The sequence below is a fragment of the Bubalus kerabau genome, chromosome 3 (assembly GCF_029407905.1).
Source record: "Bubalus kerabau isolate K-KA32 ecotype Philippines breed swamp buffalo chromosome 3, PCC_UOA_SB_1v2, whole genome shotgun sequence".
NCBI classification, from domain to species: Eukaryota; Metazoa; Chordata; class Mammalia; order Artiodactyla; family Bovidae; genus Bubalus; species Bubalus kerabau.
In genome coordinates this window covers 97,657,181-97,681,943 of record NC_073626.1, presented here as the reverse complement: position 1 = coordinate 97,681,943, position 24,763 = coordinate 97,657,181, and the positions used below count along the sequence as shown (strand labels likewise).

At 40.9% G+C, this 24,763-nt stretch overlaps 1 protein-coding gene across 5 annotated transcripts in view; it reads right to left on the bottom strand.

Annotated features, from left to right (window-relative positions):
* Window positions 1–24,171, bottom strand: part of STAM2 (signal transducing adaptor molecule 2) — a 70,567-nt gene extending 46,396 nt beyond the window's left edge. Inside the window, exons 1-2 of one of the 5 annotated variants that reach the window (XR_008711917.1) lie at window positions 23,827–24,167; window positions 935–1,019 (exon numbers count right to left, since the gene is read on the bottom strand). Coding sequence is in view for 4 of the 5 variants with exons in the window: in XM_055572576.1 (XP_055428551.1) it covers window positions 935–1,019; window positions 23,827–23,866 (125 nt within the window). In the remaining variant the exon portion in view is untranslated. Of the gene's footprint in view, window positions 1–934; window positions 1,020–23,826 lie in introns of all 5 variants that reach the window. The other 4 variants (XM_055572576.1, XM_055572577.1, XM_055572575.1 and 1 more) reach the window with 4 other exon arrangements.
* Window positions 24,172–24,763: the final 592 nt, after the last annotated feature.

The window sequence follows — 24,763 nt, the reverse complement described above, 5'->3', positions numbered from 1 at the left end:
ATAAATCTATCAAATAATCTTACACCTTTTGCTCATAGACTTGTAGAGGGAAAAAAATGCTTATTGCAAAGGTTGTGTATCCCAAAATCAAAAATCAAATCTTTTCAAAAAGGTCAGTCAACACAAGAGAACAGTATCATAAAAATTATCTTTACATTTAAGACTGACAGCTTTCAGACAGCAAATTCTTATCTTGTGGGGAAAAAAACTAGCAAGATACATAGTCTCAAATGATTTAAGTATAACCATGCATGAATAAACTTCAAAAAGCTGGAACATTAAAACCAATGCTTTCATCAGTCTTCTAAACCTCTAATGTATAATCAGGTTAATGGCCCCATTCCATCCTCAAAGCACTATTATTTATATTCACTTTTTCATCATGATTTATTGCATTTATCTATTCATTACTGAAAGATCTTTTCAATATATTATATATTGTTATCTTTATCTACTTCATTAATAACATGTCTAAGTCACAGGAGAATGCCCTAAATAATTAAGTCTATTCATTGTTAACATCTGTCCCTATTGAATTAAGGCATTATATATATATATATATATATATATATTTTTTTTTTTTTTTTTTTTTTTGAGCTGTACCTTGAGTCTTCTGGGATCTTAGTTCCCCGACCAGGGATTGAACCTGGACCCCCAGCAGTGAAAGCACAGTGTCCTAAGCACTGGACCACCAGGGAATTCCCTGTATCAAGGCTTTAATTATATATTTCAATATTTCAAGTTTTCAGTTAATTCTTTTCTGTTTGTTCTTTCAGAATAAGATTAACCACATAAATTCAGCCAGTAGCATGTCTTTACTTTTACTCCCAAAAGGAAACAGTAAAAATCCCGTTTCCTTCCAGAATTATATCAGGAAAAGAGATACAGATTATTAAGCTCCTAGACATTCACTGGGCATGACTGGCCATCTTACCCATTAGGAGTGCTTCCAACTTTGTCACATATGTCCATAATAAGACTCCAATCTTCTGTAGTGTTGTACTCATTTGTAGCCTTTTCTATAAGAGATAAACATACAAAAAATTAGGATGTCTTATATAATAATAAATGCCAGTAAAGACATAAAAGTATCCAGAGAAAAGAAACCAATTACACACAAGGGAACTCCTATAAGACCATTAGCTGATATTTTGGCAGAAACTCTGCAGACCAGAAGAATATGGCGTAATATTTTCAAAGTGATGAAAGGAGAAAAAGCTACAAACAAGAATACTCCACCCACCTGAAAAAAAAACAAAAACAAACATTCTACCCAGCAAAGATATCACTCAGATTTGAAGGAGATAGAGTTTCATAAACAAGCAAAAGCTAAAAGAGTTTAGCATCATTAATACGTGAACCGTGAACTTCCAGATGTTCAAGCTCGTTTTAGAAAGGGCAGAGGAACCAGGGATCAAATTGCCAACATCTGCTGGATCATTGAAAAAGCAAGAGAGTACCAGAAAAACATCTATTTCTGCTTTATTGACTATGCCAAAGCCTTGGACTGTGTGGATCACAAGAAACTGTGGAAAATTCTGAAAGAGATGGGAATATCAGACCACCTGACCTGCCTCTTGAGAAATCTGTATGCAGGTCAAGAAGCAACAGTTAGAACTGGACATGGAACAATGGATTGGTTTCAAATCGGGAAAGGAGTATGTCAAGCCTTGTATATTGTCACCCTGCTTATTTAACTTATATGCAGAGTACATCATGAGAAACGCTGGACTGGAAGAAGCACAAGATGGAATCAAGATTGCCCGGAGAACTATCAATAACTTCAGATATGCAGATGACACCACCCTCATGGCAGAAAGCAAAGAAGAACTAAAGAGCCTCTTGATGAAAGTGAAAGAGGAGAATGAAAAAGTTGGCTTAAAGCTCAACATTCAGAAAACGAAGATCATGGTGTTCGGTCCCATCACTTCATGGGAAATAGATGGGGAAACAGTGGCAGACTTTTATCTTGGGCGGCTCCAAAATCACTGCAGATGGTGACTTCAGTCATGAAATTAAAAGATGCTTGTTCCGTGGAAGGAAAGTTAAGGCCAACCTATTAAAAAGCAGAGACATTCAGATCAGATCAGATCAGTCGCTCAGTCTTGTCTGACTCTTTGCGACCCCATGAATCACGGCACGCCAGGCCTCCCTGTCCATCACCAACTCCTGGGGTTCACTCAGACTCACGTCCATCAAGTCAGTGATGCCATCCAGCCATCTCATCCTCTGTCGTCCCCTTCTACTCTTGCCCCCAATCCCTCCCAGCATCAGAGTCTTTTCCAATGAGTCAAGTCTTCGCATGAGGTGGCCAAAGTACTGGAGTTTCAGCTTTAGCATCATTCCTTCCAAAGAACACCCAGGGCTGATCTCCTTCAGAATGGACTGGTTGGATCTCCTTGCAGTCCAAGGGACTCTCAAGAGTCTTCTCCAACACCACAGTTCAAAAGCATCAATTCTTCGGCACTTAGCCTTCTTCACAGTCCAACTCTCATATCCATACATGACCACAGAAAAAACCATAGCCTTGACTAGATGAACCTTTGTTGGCAAAGTAATGTCTCTGGTTTTGAATACGCTATCTAGGTTGGTCATAACTTTCCTTCCAAGGAGTAAGCGTCTTTTAATTTCATGGCTGCAGTCACCATCTGCAGTGATTCTGGAGCCCAGAAAAATAAAGTCTGACACTGTTTCCACTGTTTCCCCATCTATTTCCCATGAAGTGATGGGACCGGATGCCATGATCTTTGTTTCCTGAATGTTGAGCTTTAAGCCAACTTTTTCACTCTCCACTTTCACTTTCATCAACAGGCTTTTGAGTTCCTCTTCACTTTCTGCCATAAGGGTGGTGTCATCTGCATATCTGAGGTTATTGATATTTCTCCCGGCAATCTCGATTCCAGCTTGTGTTTCTTCCAGTCCAGCAAAGACATTACTTTGCCCATAAAGGTCCATCTAGTCAAGGCTATGGTTTTTCCAGTAGCCATGTATGGATGTGAGTTGGATTGTAAAGAAAGCTGAGTGCTGAAGAACTGATGCTTTTGAACTGTGGTGTTGGAGAAGACTCTTGAGAGTCCCTTGGACTGCAAGGAGATCCAACCAGTCCATCCTAAAGGAGATCAGTCCTGGGTGTTCATTGGAAGGACTAGTGTTAAAGCTGAAACTCCAATACTTTGGCCACCTGATTCAAAGAGCGGACTCATTTGAAAAGACCCTGATGCTGGGAAAGATTGAGGGCAGGCGGAGAAGGGGACGACAGAGGATGAGATGGTTGGATGGCATCACCAACTCAATGGACATGAGTTTGGGTAGACTCTGGGAGTTGGTGATGGATAGGGAGGCCTGGCGTGCTGCAGTCCATGGGGTCGCAAAGAGTCGGACACGACTGAGTGACTGAACTGAACTGAAACTGTCTTTACGAGAAATGTTAAAGCATTTAAGCAGCAAACATCAAAACTAGAAATACAAACATTTTGAAATGAAAAATCTCACTAGCAAAGGCAAATGTACAGTGGAGATAGTAGATTAACTACTTACAAAGGTAGTAGGAAGGCTAAAAGACAAAAGAAGTAAATTCATCTATAGCCAGAAGAGTAGTTAAGGGATACAAAAAACTGAAAACTTGTAAATTTAAGGATAAAAGGCAATTATTCTGATGGTGAAATGTTAAGTTAGAGGTTTTAGTAATATATTTTTGCCTATCATAAGTTCTAGACTCAAGCATCAAGCTCTACAGGTAGAAACTTATCACTCAAGTCTAGCTTCTTCCCTGGTAGAAAGATGACTAGTTCTTTCACAGGGAAAGTCAGACCAGGCTGTATTTTTCAGAGGTTGAAAATGTTTAACTATTTCTCAAACATATCTAATAATCCCAGTTAATTCAAAAGTACAGACAGAAAAAAAAAAGGGGGGGGGGGGAATCTCCTAGTTCTACGAACCTCTTGGAAAACTATGATGCATATTTACCCAGACCTTTTTCTAGCATGTATATGGGGGAAAAATACGTATAAAACTAAATAAAAGAGAGCACCCAAAAACTGATAACCACTTCCCTGCCAAAGTTATGAACAAGAAACAAAACAAAAAATAAAATATCACTGTCATTCCTAATAGAAGCTTTAGGTGTGCTGGACAAATGGGCTTGGTAGCAGTGAGCCCCAGAGATGGACATGTTAGCAAAAGACAGAGCAGACCTCTCCCTGCAGGGCTGAGCCCCTGCACAATTATTCAAAGAAGAAATTGATTCATGGCTGTAAAAAGACCAGACAGCTCTTACATTAACAACAGGCACCAGGAGGGTCAATTACTCTCAAATTTACAATCAGATAAGTCATTATACCGAAGACATAAGAGATGTGGGTTTGATCCCTAGGTCAGGAAGATCTGAGGAGGGTATGGTATCGCACTCCAGTATTCTTGCCTGGAGAATCCCATGGACAGAGGAGTCTGGTAAGCTATAATCTATAGGGTCGCATGACTGAAGTGACTCAGCATGCATGTGCACTCAAGTCATTATACCAGGGATGGAGTAAATAACGAAGTGGGGGCAGACTTGGGTGAAACTAACAGAACTCCCTGCTCAGGAAGGAGACCTCAGGGGTAGAGAAAAAATACTTTTCAACAATGTGATCATCCTAAATATATTACTTCCTAAGGTGCCTTTCCACTTAACATAATCATCTCTTCATGTTCATAAATACATGTCTATACCATATAGTAAAGGCTATGGTCTTCCCAGTAGTCATGTATGGATGTGAGAGTTGGACCATAAAGAAAGTTGAGCACTGAAGAATTGATGCTTCTGAACTGTAGTGCTGGAAAAGACTCTTTAGAGTCCCTTGGACTGCAAGGAGATCAAACCAGTCATCCTAAAGGAAATCAACCCTGAATATTCATTGGAAGGACTGATGCTTAAACTCCAACACTTTGGCCACCAGATGCGAAGAGCCAACTCATTTGAAAAGACCCGGATGCTGGGAAAGATTGAAGGCAGAAGGAAAAGAGGGTGACACAGGATGAGATGGTTGGATGGCATCACGGATTCAAAGGACATGAATTTGGGCAAACTCCAGGAGATGGTGAGGGACAGAGAAGCTTGATGTGCTGCAGTCCAGGCGGTTGCAAAGAGTCAGATGCAACTTGGCAACTGAACAACCACCACCAACAATGTTTTTAATAGCTGCATGATGCACCACTACATACAGTGTGGCCACAAAGTGCCTATACAAGCTAGCGAGAAGTCATCAGTGAACTGTAAATTTAAATCCATCAAGTACTCAGCCTCTCTTCTTTATTACACTTACTGGACTCACTCATATTGATGTCCCACATAGAATAAATGGCAAAATAATTAAAAGAGCTCAGAACTGTGTGCAGAGAAGTTTCTGTAGATGTGTCACAGCATTAACACTTAACCCATCATCTCTCTCTGCCACCACTCTTCTCCCTCCACCCAACCCTCAGAAAGAATGTAGACTCCAAGTGGCAGGAAGTTTTTGCTTTGTTTTGTTCACTATTATTACTTAAAATAAATAAAACAGTATCCAGTGCACACAGTGGGTGCTAAGTAATTATTTGTCGAATGAATGAATGAATGGTGCTGGTTGCTCCTTCATACCCTATAACCCTGGTACAATGACTCTAAAGGGGGAAACAACAGCAGAGCTTCTGAGTAAATGAACTCTAATAGCCTTAAGAAGCCCCAAGTGGCCCCAGTGAAGTCTGTGCAAGCTTCTGGACCATTAAGAGCCTCATAGCTGAGTAATACAAGGGGCTCCACAGAATCAAGCTTCAATAGCAACACCAAGTGGCAACAAAAGGCAACAGCACCAGGGAGCTTAAAAGGGAGGTTCCCTTCTCCGCTTGTTTACTAAAGAGGAATGACAATACCAATACCTCTAGGAGTCTATCTAAAAACACAGCCGGGGTGAATGGGGAAAGGAATGCCTCCACAAGGAGGCAAAGGACTTCTAGTACAGTGATATATATTTATCTTGAGTCTGAAGACCAAATCACATATATTACAACTTGCCAGCTTCATGCTCAAATTTTCTCTCTGCCTATAACGGATGGGGTTTCGTTCTTGCTGTACAGATAGGTTATTCTTTTTCTTTTTTTTAAATGTCATTTGGCAGTGTTACAACTACCTGAGATTAAATATTCCCCCAATATCTTTTTCTTTATATATAAATATATATATTATTTATCTTTTACAGATACATCCTTAGTCTTTCTGGAATTCCATCTGGCACATGGGGTGAAGTGGGGATCTAAGAATCTATCCTTTCCTCTTTGATCTGAGAAGCCAGCATCATCAATTACCAAATTTTGTCAGTATACATGTATATCAGTACCAATACACTCAACATCCACTCACGACCCCCTCCTCCACAACTGATTTTTAGATCATCCAATAACCTACCTATTCCTGCTAGAACTCAATTTTTAATGACTGTTTTTTCACTTCTGGCTATGTGATACATAATTGTGTGTGAAGCCTCTTTGATATCCCCTCAAAACCCTTCCAACAATTTAAAAAATATCTCAACAGAATTTTTTTTACTTGATCTTTTATAGAAAATGGAAAAATCCTAATTTAAATACTCTATCCAGCATAGTTTACTTTCTACAAATATAGGACTCACAATTACCCTTTTTTAAAAGTATAAAATCTAAAGACTTTATAATGGCCTGCCAAAAAGGATTTCATTTTTCAAGTGAAGGAAATAACAGTTAAATTATGCGCTTAAAAGTATTTTAAACTCCAGGAAAAATCTTAAATATTATAATTAAGGAACCATTCTTTTATAGCATGTCACCATGCCCAGTGTTGGGGCCCTATCTCACATTATCCTATGTCAAATACATAGAGCGGGGGAGAGTTAAAAGAGCCCTCCTGGGGCCTAAATGCTGAATTTCCAGGGTTTGGTGGGTGTAAGTCATAACATTTCATCACCAGGTTATGATTGTATATAGAGAGCTTCAAATACACAGTGAAATACTTCAGAAAGATTCTAAGAATATCATAAAGAATCAGTCCATCAATACCTATAAGGAACAAAAGACTCACTCTCTACACAGCCCATAATGTTCAACACACAGCATTAAAAAGGATTCAAGTCTAACCCATAAAACTTTTAAGAAAATAGGTTCCATCAGTAATAAAAAAAAAAATTATATAAAACAAGCATGCCTCAAAGAGATCTTTAAAGCTCTTCCTACTATGTTTGAAAATAAAAACTCATGACTGGTCTGCTTTCAACCATGGCAGAATATCTGGTACCAGACTTGCTACTCTATTGAAAACAAGCATGTTATTAGTCACTCTGTCCAACTCTCTGCAACCCGGTAGACTGTAGTCCACTAGGCTCCTCTGTCCATGGGATTCTCCAGGCAAGAATACTGGAGTGGGTTGCCATTCCTTTTTCTAGGGGATCTTCCCGACCTAGGGGTGGAACCTGGTCTCTTGCATTGCAGGTAGATTTTTTAACATCTGAGCCACCATGGGGCTGAAAACAAGAATAAAACAGGCCAAAATATATGATGCAACTGTGGTCAGGAAGTGAACAACAAGCAGTGCACATCTGAGGTTTCTGAGAGAAGGGAAATATGAAGTAAGCCTCACCATGGCCCTAGTGTTCTACCTGGGCATACTTTCTTGTCCCAACACAAGTAGTGAAAGCCGCTCAGTCGTGTCTGACTCTTTTCGACCCCATGGACTATACATGGAATTCTCTAGGCCAGAAAAATGGAGTGGGTAGTCTTTCTCTTCTCCAGGGGATCTTCCCAACCCAGGGATTAAACCCAGGTCTCCCGCATTGCATGTGGCTTCTTTACCAGCCAAGCCATAAGGGAAGCCCAAGAATACTGGAGTGGGTATTCTTCTCCAGCAGATCTTCCTGACCCAGGAATCGAACCGGGGTCTCCTGCATTGCAGGTGGATTCTTTACCAACTGAGCTATCAGGGAAGCCCAAAACACAAGTAGAAACAGCCCAAATAAGGCACCTAGGAGACAGAGGCCAGATTTCTGAGCGTAGGGATTTAATCGTGGGTCCTTGTTGGTCAAGGGCTATGCTGTACACACCCACACTCCCACACACTCTGGGTGAGGTTCTATGAGGTCTAGCACAGATCACCTGCTATTAGACTGGAAGGCTGCACAATGCAAGGAGTCTTTACAAGTTCCTACCTGTTATGGACTGAGTGTCTGTGTCCCCACAAAATTCATACCATGAAGCCCTACCCAGCACTGCTGGAGCTGGAGACCAGACTCTAAAGAAGTAATTAAGGTGAAATAATGTCATAAGGTTGAAGCCCTGACCCAAGAGGATTAGTGTCCTCAAAAGAAGAGACACCAGAGAGCTCCCTGTCTTTTCTCACATGCACAAAAATGAGGTCAGGTGAGGACACAGTGAGAAGACAACCATCTGCAACCCCAGGGGCGAGCCCTCATTAGACACCAACCCTGCTGGGAGCTTGATTTTAGACTTCCAGTCACCAGAAATGTGAGAAGACAGATTTCTGTTGCTTAGCTACGTGGTCTACGTTATTTGGCTATGGCAGCCCAAGCAGACTAGTACTCCACCCAACTAGAGTAGAGAGGACCATATTTTAGGCTATCAACTGAAACCCCCAAAAAGGCTATCACACCTTAGGAGTAAAGGCATCCTAGAATTTAGTAATATCAAAACAGACCTATCTCATAAAGAAAACTAGTTAACCAACACATGGTAACTAAATGCATGCATACTGGAATCATGTCAAATGAAGACTACTTGTACATTAAAGCACAGTTTCAATACTCCTTCAAATGTGCACAAAACTACCAACACGTAGGATAATCTAGGACAATATACTCAGTGTGCTCTCTGAAGGCAATATGTTTGTATTAGACCAACACTACACCCCATCACATGGACATTAACAATCACAATATACAGACAATTAACACTATAATGAAGGAAATATAAAACACTATTATAATTAGGATACTGCATGTATCTCAGGACATGACTAAAGCAATGCTTATTAGGCCTTAATGGAAAAATTGCTTTTTATGTATTTATTTTAAAAAACAATTATTTTTATACCTTAAAATTACAGGAGAAGAATTGTGGAAAATTGAAAAAAAAATTTGTTTTCCAAAAGCAGAAGTAACTAGAAAATGGAAAGCAAATGAATAAGTAGAATTCTTTTTGGCATCTAACAGGAAACCACAGCTGAGGCTTTTACTAAAGACATAAAAATGTTCTTTCTTTACACCAATTCATTACATACTAAATAACTATTTGAAAATACAGGACAGTCAATTTTTTCTAGCTTGCAAATCCTACATATTTACACTATTAAAATAAAATATACTTGCTATTAAATTAGTAGACCACACTAGATTCTAGTTTGGTCTAGAATTCTAGTTTAGTTAAATTTAGATTAAAATATTTAAACGCCAAATACATCACACAGATAAGATGATAAATATTTCACCTGCTTTTCTGACTCCAATGACAACCAGCATAAACTTAGCATTTTGGAGTGCCTGGGTTTAGCATACATTTTTCTCTTTTAATTCTCCTCATTTAATGTTTTGATTTGTTTGGGGAAAATTTTTGTTGATACAGTTTACTATGGGGAAAGCTGTAATATAAATTCTACTTTAATACACTACTTATCTCCTAAAATAAAAACCTACTTACAGCTCTGAGTAATGAATGACAGGCAATAATTAAAAAACAACTACAAGTGATAGTTCCAGAGTATTTTACATATGCTCAACTATTTACATTGAACCCAAAGAAGATTTCCCATTTAATACATAAGGAATCTGAGATACAGAAAAGTAACTAGCAACTAGTAACATACAGCTAGTAAAAAGTAAAAGATTCCAATCAAGGCAATGTGGCTCAGGGTATATTTTCTATTAAACTGCCTCTTGGCAGCAATTTTTGTTCAAAATTGCTAAATTAACTCTTTTAACAAGTCAGTTGTCAGTTTCTCTATGTAGGAACATTTTAAACATACTGAATAATAAAAATGCTAGATCAACTCTGCTTTATAAGCAAAGGATCAGATAGAGTATCATGCTTAACTCCATTTACTACATCATCTAGTAAAACAAAATATACATTTGAAATTCTTGCTCTGGTGGAACACAGAAGAGTGACTGCTACTCTTTTCTCATTTCACGTGTCATGCCAACATTTGTGGGGAGACTAGGAAAAGTTTAGAGAGTTGGGGAGACAGGAAGAAAGAAAAAAAATCAAAAAAATCATTTACTGCCTTCTAATATTGTAATTTATTAAAAAGGTAAAAGGTCTAGGGCAGGCTTTACCTCCCTACAAGTTCACTTTCTTCTTATGTGACACTCCCAAGATACCCTCGGTTATCCGGTTTGCTGAAAACCATCAGTTCAGTTCAGTTCAGCCGCGCAGTTGTGTCCAACTCTTTGCGACCCCGGGACACAAGCACGCCAAGCTTCCCTGTCCATCCAACTCCCGGAGTCTACCCAAACTCATGTCCATTGAGTCGGTGATGCCATCCAATCATCTCATCCTCTATCATCCCCTTCTCCACCTGCCCTCAATCTTTCCCAGTATCAGGGTCTTTTCAAATGAGTAGCTCTTTGCATCAGGTGGCCAAAGTATTGGAGTTTCAGCTTCAACATCAATCTTTCCAATGAACACTCAGGACTGGTCTCCTTTAGGATGGACTGGTTGGATCTCTTTGCAGTCCAAGGGACTCTCAAGAGTCTTCTCCAACACCACAGTTCAAAAGCATCAATTCTTCGGCGCTCAGCTTTCTTTACAGTCCAACTCTCACATCCATACATGGCTACTGGAAAAATCATAGCCTTGACTAGATGGACCTTTGTTGGCAAAGTAATGTTTCTGCTTTTGAATATGCTATCTAGGTTGGTCATAACTTTCCTTCCAAGGAACAAGTGTCGTTTAACTTCATGGCTGCAGTCACCATGTGCAGTGATTTTGGAGCCCAGAAAAAAAAGTCTGCCACTGTTTCCCCATCTATTTGCCATGAAGTGATGGGACCGAACACCATGATCTTAGTTTTCTGAATGCTGAGCTTTAAGCCAACTTTTTCACTCTCCTCTTTCACTTTCATCAAGAGGCTCTTTAGTTCTTTGCTTTCTGCCATGAAGGTGGTGTCATCTGCATATCTGAAGTTATTGATATTTCTCCCAGGAATCGTGATTCCAGCTTGTGCTTCATGCAGCCCAGTGTTTCCCATGATGTACTCTGCATATAAATTAAATAGCAGGATGACAATATACAGCCTTGATGTATTCCTTTCTCAATTTGGAACCAGTCTGTTGTTCCATGTCCAGTTCTAACTGTTGCTTCCTGACCTGCATATCGGTTTCTCAAGAGGCAGGTCAGGTGGTCTGATATTCCCATCTCTTTCAGAATTTTCCACAGTTTCTTGTGATCCACACAGTCAAAGGTTTTTGGCATAGTCAATAAAGTAGAAATAGATATTTTTCTGGTACTCTCTTGCTTTTTCAATAATCCAGCAGATGTTGGCTATTTGATCTCTGATTCCTCTGCCTTTTCTAAAACGAGCTTGAACATCTGTAAGTTCACAGTTCACATACTGTTGAAGCCTGGCTTGGAGAATTTTGAGCATTACCTTACTAGCGTGTGAGATGAGTGCAATTGTGCAGTAGTTTGAGCATTCTTTGGCATTGACTTTCTTTGAAATTGGAATGAAAACTGACTTTTTCCAGTCCTGTGGCCACTGCTGAGTTTTCCAAATTTGCTGGCATATTGAGTGCAGCACTTTCACAGCATCATCTTTCAGGATTTGAAATAGCTGAACTGGAATTCCATCACCTCCAATAGCTTTATTCGTAGTGATGCTTCCTAAGGCCCACTTGACTTCACATTCCAGCATGTCTGGCTCTAGGTGAGTGATCACACCATCGTGATGATCTGGGTCGTGAAGATCTTTTTTGGACAGTTTGTCTGTGTATTCTTGCCACCTCTTCTTGATATCTTCTGCTTTTGTTAGGTCTATACCATCTGTCCTTTATAGAGCGCAACTTTGCATGAAAGGTTCCCTTAGTATTTCTAGCTATCTTGAAGAGAGGTCTAGACTTTCCCATTCTATTGTTTTCCTCTATTTCTTTGCACTGATCACTGAGAAAGGCTTTCTTATCTCTCCTTGTTAGTTTTTGAACTCTGTATTCAAATGGGTGTATCTTTCCTTCTCTCCTTTGCTTTTTGCTTCTCTTCTTTTCACAGTTATTTGTAAGGCCTCCTCAGACAGCCATTTTGCTTTTTTGCATTTCTTTTTCCTGGGGATGGTCTTGATCCCTGTCTCCTGTACAATGTCACAAACCTCTATCCATAGTTCATCAGGCACTCTATCAGATCTAGTCCCTTAAATCTATTTCTCACATCCACTGTATAATCATAAGGGATTTGATTTAGGTCACACCTGAATGGTCTAGTGGTTTTCCCCACTTTCTTCAATAAGTCTGAATTTGGCAATAAGGAGTTCATGATCTGAGCCACAGTCCGCTCCCGGTCTTGTTTTTGCTGACTATACAGAGCTTTTCCATCTTTGGCTGCAAAGAATATAATCAATCAGATTTCGGTGTTGGCCATCTGGTGACATCCGTGTGTAGAGTCTTCTCTTGTGTTGTTGAAAGAGGGTGTCTGCTATGACCACTGCGTTCTCTTGACAGTGGTTCTCTTGGCTATGACCAGTGCGTTCTCTTGTTCTATTAGCCTTTGCCCTGCTTCATTCTGTACTCCAAGGCCAAATTTGCCTGTTACAGCAGGTGTTTCCTGACTTCCTACTTTTGCATTCCAGTCTCCTATAATGAAAAGGACATCTTTTTTGGGTGTTAGTTATAAAAGGTCTTGTAGGTCTTCATAGAACCGTTCAACTTCAGCTTCATCAGCGTTACTCATTGGGGCATACCATGATACTGAATGGTTTCCCTTGGAAAACGAACATAGATCATTCTGTCATTTTTGAGATTGTATCCAAGTATTGCATTTTGGACTCTTTTGTTGACTATGATGGCTACTCCATTTCTTCTAAGGGATTCCTGCCCACAGTAGTAGATATAATGATCATCTGAGTTAAATTCACCCATTGCAGTCCATTTTAGCTCGCTGATTCCTAGAATGTTGATGTTCATTTTTGCCATCTCCTGTTTGACCACTTCCAAATTGCCAACATGTGCTGGATCATCAAAAAAGCAAAAGAGTTCCAGAAGAACATCTATTTCTGCTTTATTGACTATGTCAAAGCCTTTGCCTGTGTGGATCACAAGAAACTGTGGAAAATTCTGAAAGAGATGGGAATACTAGACCACCTGACCTGCCTCTTGAGAAACTTATATGCAGATCAGGAAGCAACAGTTAGAAATGGACATGGAACAACAGACTGGTTCCAATAGGAAAAGGAGTACGTCAAGGCTGTATACTGTCACCCTGCTTATTTAACTTATATGCAGAGTACATCATGAGAAACGCTGGGCTGGAAGAAGCACAAGCTGGAATCAAGATTACTGGGAGAAATATCAATAACCTCAGATATGCAGATGACACCACCCTTATGGCAGAAAGTGAAGAAGAACTCAAAAGCCTCTTGATGAGAGTGAAAAAGTTGGCTTAAAGCTCAACACTCAGAAAACGAAGATCATGGCATCTGGTCCCATCACTTCATGGGAAATAGATGGGGAAACAGTGGAAACAGTGTCAGACTTTATTTTTTTGGGCTCCAAAATCACTGCAGATGGTGACTGCAGCCATAAAATTAAAAGACGCTTACTCCTTGGAAGGAAACTTATGACCAACCTAGACAGCCTATTGAAAAGCAGAGACATTACTTTGCAAACAAAGGTCCGTCTAGTCAAGGCTATGGTTTTTCCAGTTGTCACGTATGGATGTGCGAGTTGGACTGTGAAGAAAGCTGAGCACCGAAGAATTGATGCTTTTGAACTGTGGTATTGGAGAAGACTCTTGAGAGTCCCTTGGACTGCAAGGAGATCCAACCAGTCCATTCTAAAGGAGATCAGCCCTGGGTGTTCTTTGGAAGGAATGATGCTAAAGCTGAAACTCCAGTACTTTGGCCACCTCATGCAAAGAGTTGACTCATTGGAAAAGACTCTGATGCTGGGAGGGATTGGGGGCAGGAGAAAAAGGGGACAGAGGATGAGATGGCTGGATGGCATCACCGACTCAATGGACTGAGTTTTCTGTGAACTCCAGGAGTTGGTGATGGACAGGGAGGCCTGGTGTGCTGCAATTCATGGGGTTGCAAAGAGTCAGACACGACTGACCAACTGAACTGAACTGAACTGAATTTGCCTTGATTCATGGACCTAACATTCTAGGTTCTTATGCACTATTGTTCTTTACAGCATCGGACCTCGCTTCTATCACCAGTCATATCCACAACTGGGTGTTGTTTTTGCTTTGGCTCCGTCCCTTCATTCTTTCTGGAGTTATTTCTCCACTGATCTCCAGTAGCATACTGGGCACCTACCCACCTGGAGAGTTCATCTACACTGTCCTATCTTTTTGCCTTTTCATACCATTCATGGGGTTCTCAAGGCAATAATACTGAAGTGGTTTGCCATTCCCTTCTCCAGTGGACCATATTTTCTCATACTCCACTCCCAACTCCACAGAACAGTTATGCTCATTTCTACAAACACTCTGACATTAGGAAACAGGGCAGAAGTATAAATGTAGTAAGTATAATTTCCATTTCAACAGACTTACTAGAAAGTTTCATGTGGAAGACACTAATAGATGGGGAAAAGGAAAAATGAATCTCCAAAAGTAGCCACTAACTTGCCAAAACACCACTGATGGAGAATGAAAAGCAGTTAGGTTGGGCCGATGATTACTTGTCCTCTGCAGACTGAGGAAATCACCGGGCACATGTGGAGCACACATATCACCCATTAAACACTGAAGACTCACCTTCTCTATTCCCAGCTCTGAAACTTATACACTAGCTTAAGGCTTCTAGGTAGTTCCCCTCAGCTCTGACTGAAATCTGAAACCATGTTCTCATCTGTAAAATGGAAATTAGAATGGATCCCTGGTAGGCTGCAGTCCATGGGGTCACTAGAGTCAGACACAACTGAGCAACTTCACTTTCACTTTTCACTTTCATGCACTGGAGAAGGAAATGACAACTGCCTCCAGTGTTCTTGCCTGGAGAATCCCAGGGACGGGGGAGCCTGGTGGGCTGCTGTCTATGGGGTCGCACAGAGTCGGACACGACTAAAGTGACAGCAGCAGCAGCAGCCATGTTTAAAAGAGGAGTTGTGAAAATTAAGTGAAAAGAAAATTGGATGAAAAACTTAAACAGGTATTTCAAAAAAGAGAATATTAATTTAGTGACTATACTGAAGATCAAGCACATAAATACATATTAAAGCCACAATGAGATGCCATTAAAATGGCTAAAATTCTCAAAACTACACCACTATCTACTGGCAAAATTTTGACATGAAAATGAAGCAATATGAGCTAAAACTAAGTAGGTGGCAGCTTCAAAATGTCAATAGTTTTCAGGGGGCAAAGTCTTGATATCTGTCACATTGACCTTAGGTTCAATCCCTATACTAAATGCAAACAGTCACTAACAAGTAAACTACAGACAAATAAGGCAATAATGTTAAAAAAATTCTTTCCTCTCAACCCTCCGTGTTAAGTTGTAGTATGTTGTATATTTACCTGTAGAAAAATCCTCCTCTTGCCCTCTTAACTTTAAAATTGACCACTGAATAACATGGGTTTGAACTGCACATATCCATGTAACTTTTCTAATAACTATAAACAATTTTTAGACGTTTTTAACAATGTGAAAAAAATTGCAGACAAATTGGGAAGCCTAGAAATATTTTAAAGATTAAGAAAAAGGTGTGTCATGAATGCGTAAGATATATGTAGATATACGTATAACATCAAAAACATATTAATAGACTGTGTTATCAGTAAGGCTTCCTGTCAACAGTAGGTTATTAGTAGTTAAGTTTTGGGGGGGAGTCAAAAGTTAATACATGGAATTTTAACTGTGCAGGGGGGTCGACAACCCTAACCCCCTGAGTCGTTCAAGGGTCAACTATAAATCTAAGTAAGCTTAGAACTAAATATTAGTATAAGGAAACAAAAAAGTGTATTATTAGCTATTAATATCATCAGTTCATATAAATCAAGAATAAACTACAGTTTAGTTCAGTCGCTCAGTCGTGTCCAACTCTTTGCAACCCCACAAACCGCAGCACGCCAGGCCTCCATGTCCATCACCAACTCCCAGAGTCCACCCAAACCCATGTCCATTGTGTCAGTGATGCCATCCAACCATCTCATCCTCTGTCGTCCCCTTCTCTGCCTGCCCTCAATCTTTCCCAGCATCAGGGTCTTTTCAAATGAGTCAGCTCTTCGTATCAGGTGGCCAAAGTATTGGAGTTTCAACATCAGTCCCTCCAATGAACACCCAGGACTGATCTCCTTTAGGATGGACTGGTTGGATCTCCTCGCAGTCCAAGGGACTCTCAAGAGTCTTCTCCAACACCACAGTTAAAAACCATCAATTCTTCAGCGCTCAGCTTTCTTTATAGTTCAACTCTCACATCCATACATGACTACTGAAAAAATCATAGCCTTGACTAGACGGACCTTCGATGGCAAAGTAATGTCTCTGCTTTTTAATATGCTGTCTAGGTTGGTCATAACTTTACTTCCAAGGAGCAAGCGTCATTTAATTTCCTGGCTGCAATCACCATCTGCAGTGATTCTGGAGCCCAGAAAAATAAAGTCAGACACTGTTTCCACTGTTTCCCATCTATTTGCCATGAAGTGATGGGACCGAACACCATGATCTTACTTTTCTGAATGTTGGGCTTTAAGCCAACTTTTTCACTCTCTTCTTTCACTTTCATCAAGAGGCTCTTTAGTTCTTCTTCACTTCCTGCCATAAGGGTGGTGTCATCTGCATATCTGAAGTTATTGATGTTTCTCCCAGCAATCTTGATCCCAGCTTGTGCTTCATCCAGCCCAGCGTCTCTCCTGATGTACTCTGCATATAAGTTAAATAAGCAGGGTGACAATATACAGCCTTGATGTACTCCTTTTCCTATTTGGAACCAGTCTGTTGTTCCATGTCTAGTTCTAACTGCTGCTTCCTGACCTGTATACAGGTTTCTCAAGAGCAGGTCAGGTAGCCTGGTATTCCCATCTCTTTCAGAATTTTCCACAGTTTCTTGTGATCCACACAGTCAAAGGCTTTGGCATAGTCAATAAAGCAGAAATAGACGTTTTTCTGGAATTCTCTTGCTTTTTCGATGATCCAGCGGATGTTGACAATTTGATCTCTGGTTCCTCTGCCTTTTCTAAAACCAGCTTGAACATCAGGAAGTTCATGGTTCACGTATTGCTGAAGCCTGGCTTGGAGAATTTTGAACATTACTTTACTAGCGTTTGAGATGAGTGCAATTGTGCGGTAGTTTGAGCATTCTTTGGCATTGCCTTTCTTTGGGACTGGAATCAAAAGTGACCTTTTCCAGTCCTGTGGCCACTTAAACTATAAATAAATAAACTATAAACTACAATGTCTTCTCAAATCTTAAAAGAACATAAATTTCCTTTTATGATTTTACTAATCTAATAATAAACCCAAATGGAAGGAAAAAAGGCCCAAAACAGATATGACTAGCAAAATGAAGAAAAACAAGACACAGGCCTGACCCTACCACACCTATAAAAGCCACTGACATAGGAAATGAATGTGGTACTGGTACAGGATAAAGAGAACAGTGAACAGAAAGCACAGACGCAGGCCTCCTACAGGGGAAGGGATTTACTATGTAGGAGAAAGTGCACTAAACTAATAGGGGAAGGATAGACTGTTCAACAATGGTGATTAAACAATTGATTACTGTCTATTGTGAATTGACTATCCCATCAGATCCCTCCTTAGAGCTTACATAAACACCAAGTCCAGATGGATTAAAGATCTAAGTACAAAAATCAAAACTCCAATAAAATTTTCAGAAGAAAACATGACAACATTCTTATAGACTCAAGAGAAGAGAGAAAGCTTTTCTAGAACAAAAAAAATAAAACCAAGGGAGAAAGACAGTATTACTAAAGAAAAACAACTTCTTTTTTTTTTTTTTTAACAGTAAAAGGTATCAGAAACAAAAAGAAGCAACAGACTGGGATATATACTTGCAATTCATGTAAACAATGAAAGATTAGTAGAGGATGCATGTGGAATGCTAAAACTCAGTAAGAAAATAATCCAACAGAATAAGTATATGCAAGTAATGAGCAGAAATGTATGCGAGCTAAGTCACTTCAGTCGTGTCCAATTCTTTGAGATCCTATGGACGGTAGCCTGCCAGGCTTCTCTGTCCATGGAATTCTCCAGACAAGAATACTGGAGTAGGTTGCCATGCCCTCCTCCAGGGATCTTCCTGACCCAGGGATCGAACCCTATCTTCTGTGGCTCCTGCATTGCAGGTGGATTCTTTACTGCTGAGTCACCGGGGAAGCCCAATTTTTACAAACAGAAAACCAACTCACCAAAAAACATGAAAAGATGTTCAACTGCAATGAAACTGAAATGAAAACAATGCCCTATTTCATACCCATCAAATTGGCATAAATTTTAAATTATGACAATACCCAGTGTTAATTGAGAATATAGAACAGAGGCTTGACTTCCACTGCTGGTGGGAGTAAAATGTTCCACAAAATACATGAAAGAACAATTCAGTATTATTTAAAATTTTGCAACTTTGCACTATATACATTTTTAATAAAGGATTCCTCTTCAAGGTACAATCCATGTAGAATCTCTCACTCTTATGAACAAGAAAACATGGATAAGAATTCTCACTGCAGTGTTGTCTGTAACAGCAAAAAAACTGCAAAAAACTTCATGTTCATTAATAGGATAATGAGTTAAAAAACGTGGACTATTACACAGCTTTTAAAATTAATGAACTAGCGCTACAAACATCAATATGAATAACTCTCCCAAAAAGTGCTAAATGACAAGTTGCAAATGACTACAAAGAGTATTATTTTTATGAAGTTTAAAAACATGTAAAACAATACATATATTTACATGTTTAGTATACATTATAACATAGTTTTTTTTAATCTTTTTGGAGTGTTTACTGTAAGAAGACAGGAAAAAGAATAGTGTCAAGTAGTTACTAAATATAGGTAATAATTCCCATTGTATCTTGAATGTTTTCCTAAGAAAACAAGAATGCTGCTAAGTCGTTTCAGTCGTGTCCGACTCTGTGTGACCCCATAGACGGCAGCCCATCAGGCTCCGCCGTCCCTGGGATTCTCCAGACAAGAACACTGGAGTGGGTTGCCATTTCCTTCTGCAATGCATGAAAGTGAAAAGTGAAAGTGAAGTCACTCAGTCGTGTCCAACTCTTTACGACCCCCTGGACTGCAGCCCACCAGGCTCCTCCATCCATGGGATTTTCAAGGCAAGAGTAGTGGAGTGGGTCGCCATTGCCTTCTCCGAAGAAAACAAGAATAAAGTGTGACAAATGTTAGGATTTGAGAGAGGTGATGGATAGGAATAGAAGTTTACATTACATTCTGTGCTTTATGCTAAAAATATTATATTGTTTAAAAAATTACAAAATATATCAATTATAATTTATAACTAGATTTTTGGTACCACGTGAGCAAAAGAAAGTATAGGGGGAAAAAAACTGATGGTTAAGGCTACCATTCTCACCTATAATCAAAAATTTTTTTAATTTTAACTTTTTACAAAGATTATAACCACTCCATGTGTTCAAGAATTGCCTTAACTACATAAATTTAAACATATAAAGTAAATTTGTATTATCAGAGAGCTATCAACATCTATTTTTATATTAGGGTTTCTTATAAAATTTCATTGGAGAAAAAAATTCCATGCAGAAAATCCTAAGCCACCGCACTGTCAAGTTATTTGAACACAACACAAGCCAAAGACAGCAATACATACATTCAAATTTTATTTGAAAAAGTCTCCTTATAGATACAGTTCATACTTCAATCCACTGTGTCTGAAGAGTTTTTATAGAGGCAGAGTTTAAGCTCAGCTTTGCGGAACACAATTAAGTATATCTCTTAAGGAAGGAGATACCAAGAGTTGTTGAAAACGAGCAAAAATCTATCAGTGAACAGTAAAAGGCACAGAGGCGGAGACTGGTAAGAAAGACTGCCTGACTTGGGTAAGGAGAAAAAAAGATATGCAAATAAGAACTGGAGTTAGGGAGCAGAACAGTCATGATTTGGGAACCAATGTCATGAGACTGGAAAAAATTGATAGCAAATATAAGGAAATGACATCAGTCCTTTTAACACTATCACTAAATCTTGCTATTGTTGACTGTGTCCCTCATGTTTTACTTTCTCTTTGGAATCCCCTAAAAAGGTTACCCTAACCAGGCTCCACCTCAGGAAACCTACACTCCCCCTTCAAGAGAAGACTCAGGGGTGGGGGTCAGCGGAGGGATACATGTGGATATTTTCTCAGCACAGCTTCAGAGAAATCTTATTCAACAAAACAAACAGTAAATCCAGATTACAAGAATTCCAGTAAGTATTTAAAAAGCTCTAATGCTAGGTATGGTATACCTAGCGTATCCTTCAGGATTTATAGGTTTTGACTTCAAGATAAAAATGGGAACTTGCCAGAGCTTTCTACCTCCTAGACTTTGACCTGCTTTCATTTGACAAGTCAAATACCATCCACTCATGATTGCCTCCTTGGACATCATGACTTGCTACAGCCTTTTGCCTCAAGCAAAGGATTTCTTCTCCACATGAATGATATCAGAAAGACTGTGCACCCTCTGATGAGACTGCACCAACCAAAGGAAGGTAGTTTCAACTTTCAGTTAATTAAAAAATGACCATATCATACACATGGTAAGAGGTGGTTACTCCCTGCAGGTTTAAGTACTGTCAGGAAAGCAGGGGAAGGCAGAAGGCAATGGCACACCACTCCAGTACTCTTGCCTGGAAAATCCCATGGATGGAGGAGCCTGGTAGGCTGCAGTCCATGGGGTCGCTAAGAGTCGGGCACAACTGAGCGACTTCACTTTCACTTTTCACTTTCATGCATTGGAGAAGGAAATGGCAACCCACTCCAGTGTTCTTGCCTGGAGAATCCCAGGGACGGGGGGAGCCTGGTGGGCTGCCGTCTATGGGGTGGCACAGAGTTGGACACGACTGAAGCAACTTAGCAGCAGTAGCAGCAGCAGGAAAGCAGGGAGAGAGAGAGGCTAGTTGTCAACACCCGTACAGATAAAATGTACACCTGAAGGTCCTTGTCTTCTTTTCAGGGAAAATAACTGTTGTAAATAGAGGGAAAATATAAAGCATTGCCTGTATTTCTAGGATTGTATTTTTCACATTGTATTACAATTTTTTAAGTTTTTATTTCTTTTTCGCTGCTCTGGTCTCTCGTTGCTGTCTGTGGGCTTTCTCTCGTGGTGGAGAGTGGGGGCTGCGCTTCCTGGTGGTGCATGGGCTTCTCATTTGTGCTGGCTTCTCTTGTTGCAGTGGTTGCAGCTCGCAGGCTCTAGAGCACAGGCTCAGTAGCTGTGGCACACAGAATTAGCTTCTCCATCACATGTGGAACCTTCCTGGACCAGAGATCAAACCTGTGTCTCCTGCATTTGCAGGCAGATTCTTATCCACCAGGGAAGTCCCTACAATTATCTTTTTATATGTGTATGAATCCACCATTAGAAACAGAGTTGCTTGAGGGAACACAGTCTGTTTATTAAATTTGTGTCCCCAGAACTTAACACAATTTCTGGTGCACAGTAATCACTCAATGCCTATTTGTTAAATGAAAGGTAAACAAAGCAGTGACAAAAAAGAAACAATGGTAATAAAAATCTGACTGAATCAAAGACAGCACAGGTGAAAAGGACAATGACATTGCAAAGCAACATTCCTGTGGACATCTCAAGTTAAATAATGACTTGCATGTCATATTACTTTAATTTCAAATTAAAGAAGTCTTGAAGCCTTCAAAGAGCAATATATAATTTCCCTTCTATGATAGAGATATAAAGTCAGTTTGAAATCCTAAATCATACCATTTTCTCCATTAATTCCAACCACTTGCCTAAAAGAAGTTTACAATCAAGCTTTCTATTTTATTTTTAAACTGTCTTTTGGATACTGACTTCCAGTCAGTCATACTTAGGTTAACAAATAAGTGCCTGAAGCTTTGGCTGATGGCACTGCCCATTAAATAATCTATACATGGTTTTGTTCTGTTTTGTTTTTTTGTCTGAAGAGCAGTGCTTCTTTTACTACAGCAGTACTGAACTGTGATCTACTAAACCATGTTGGAACCTCAGGAGCCACTGAGGGGGAGGTTTAGAAAAGCAACTAGGCTTACTTTCACTAGAGAAGTTTTCAATCAGAAAACAACAGGCTTCCAGGAAAAATCTCCCTTGAAGAGTTCCACAGTTTTTAAGTTTGAAAATCATTTGTCTTATTCTAGTTTGCTTTTTTCTTTTTTAAAACTGTGACAAAAGTCTTCACAACAACAATAAAAAGTGTAGGTCTCACTGAAAGGAAGAAGACATCATTAGGTGTTCCAAAGGCAGAGGCTGTGAGCCTCAATGTGATGCTTCCGAGATTTAGACCAGTCACCAATGTTCAACTACCAAGAAAAAAAGCTGAATGAAATTATGGAAATACATACTTGAAAACTACAAGGGTCAAAATATATAAAACTGTCTAGCTCTCTGGAAATAGAAAATACTTATTAGACTTTTGAACAAGCACTTTTGGAATCACAAACCAAAATAGGGCACTTTCTAGACCTTCCCCATAATCAGAAAATTGTAACTATGAAACAGGTGCAATATTGTGTGATGCGCAATATTCAGTATGACTGGCAATTTTCAGTCATGCGTTTCATTACACTAAATCCTAAAACTCTACCTACAGTTAACTGCTGCTACAAAAATATCAATATTTACTTTAGTCAGCTTCAGTTACTGCTTTTCTAATGCCACATGTAAGTTCTCATACCCAGTCCATCTTTTTCTCACTCCATAATCACTGAAAACCCCTCAACAAGTAAAATATCAGGTGTTCTGGATTGTTCTGAAATCTTGGCATAACCTAGTATCTCGCTCCATAATCACTGAAGACTCCTCAACAAGTAAAATATCAGCTGTTTTGGACTATTTTGAAATCTTGGGGTTTTCCTTTTCATAACGTAAGACAGACACCTTATAGCACTTGCGCCATCCATGGGTAGAGTAACACTTCCAACTACCGTAAATAGTTGCTATCACGGCTCGGACGCATCTGGATATAAGCGAGGTAAAACACCTTCCTTCTACTGAACAGGAACAAGTTTAAGTCTCTAAGTGTTGAGTGCCCTACACAACAGCGTCTGCTGCACCATTTCCTAAGCACGAGGCAGGGGACTGGACGGCCGGGGGACACAAGACTCAACCAGCTCTAGTGGGAGCTGAAAAGTTTGTGTCATCAACTCCGCAACTGCTCAATTAGTACAGTCTCCAGAGAGCCCCAGTCTCCTCCCTATTCCTGAGTTTGGCGAGGGGAATGGTCCTTTTTCGAGGTCCCCAACCTCAGGTGGGCTGGAGACACGCCCCAAACCGCTGGGGACGCGCCGAGGTTGCCCACCCTCTCAAAAAAATCCTGGCTGCCTCGGAGCGGCGGCGCCGCCCCCTTTCCTAGGCTTTCCAGTTCCCAGAGTCGCCACCGCCCACTTTCTAGCACAACAAACAGCAGCCCAGGGCCGGGCCCAGCACTTACCCACATCTTGCTCGAAAGGGTTGGCGGTGAACAGAGGCATCTCGCCGGTGCCCGAGCCTTCCTCGCTGCGATCACGCAGAGGCTCAGCAGCTGCTCGGGGCTGGAGGACCCGCGGCCGCGGCTTCCTAGACGTCTAGCTCGGCCCCGACCACGTCCCAGCACTTCCGCCACCGCATCTGCCCGGCTCCCGCCTGATGGGCCAGCTCCCGGTCCGCGCTCCGCCCTCAACTCTCCTCCCGGGGAGAGGTCCCGCCAGCCGCGGGCATCTTCTCAGCGCCCCTGTGTCCGCCGCCCGCGGGGAGGAGGCGGCAGCCCTGGTCCGAAGTTCCAATAAGGGTCAGGCAGCTGCCGCGGCCACCTGTCCATGGCTAGGACCCGGGCAAGCCACGGAGCAGGGGACCTTCGGGGCCGGAAGTCGTAGCGCCTGGGACTGGGCGAAGCCAGAGGCCCGGAAGTTGCACTGCAGGTGGCCGCTTTTCTTAGGGTACGGTCGTCCGGGGTTCTCGGCCTAGGGCTGCGGGTTCAGACGACCAAGCTCTCTCCAAATTGGTTCCTTTCTAAGCTGTGGTGCCACATGGCCTTGGGGCCGCGGCTGCATTCGCGTCACAGTCCCGTTGCCTTGGAAACGGAAGGAGCCTTGGTAGCGCAGAGAGTCGGCGAAGGGTTTGGTTCCGCCCATGGCGCTTGCAGGGTGGCACTCTCCTCCGGCGCCTAAACTCCGCGGGAATAACCACCCTAGAAGCAGCGGCCGAAGTAACAATGGCTCTGTGCCGACTTCTGTCTTTTCGCTTTCCATCGTGGTCTCGCCATGAGAATACTGCTGGACTCAATTTAGTTCAATCGCTCAGTCGTGTCCGACTCTTTGCGACCCCATGAACTGCAGCACTCCAGGCTTCCCTTATCACCAACTCCCGGAGTTTACTCAAACTCATGTCCT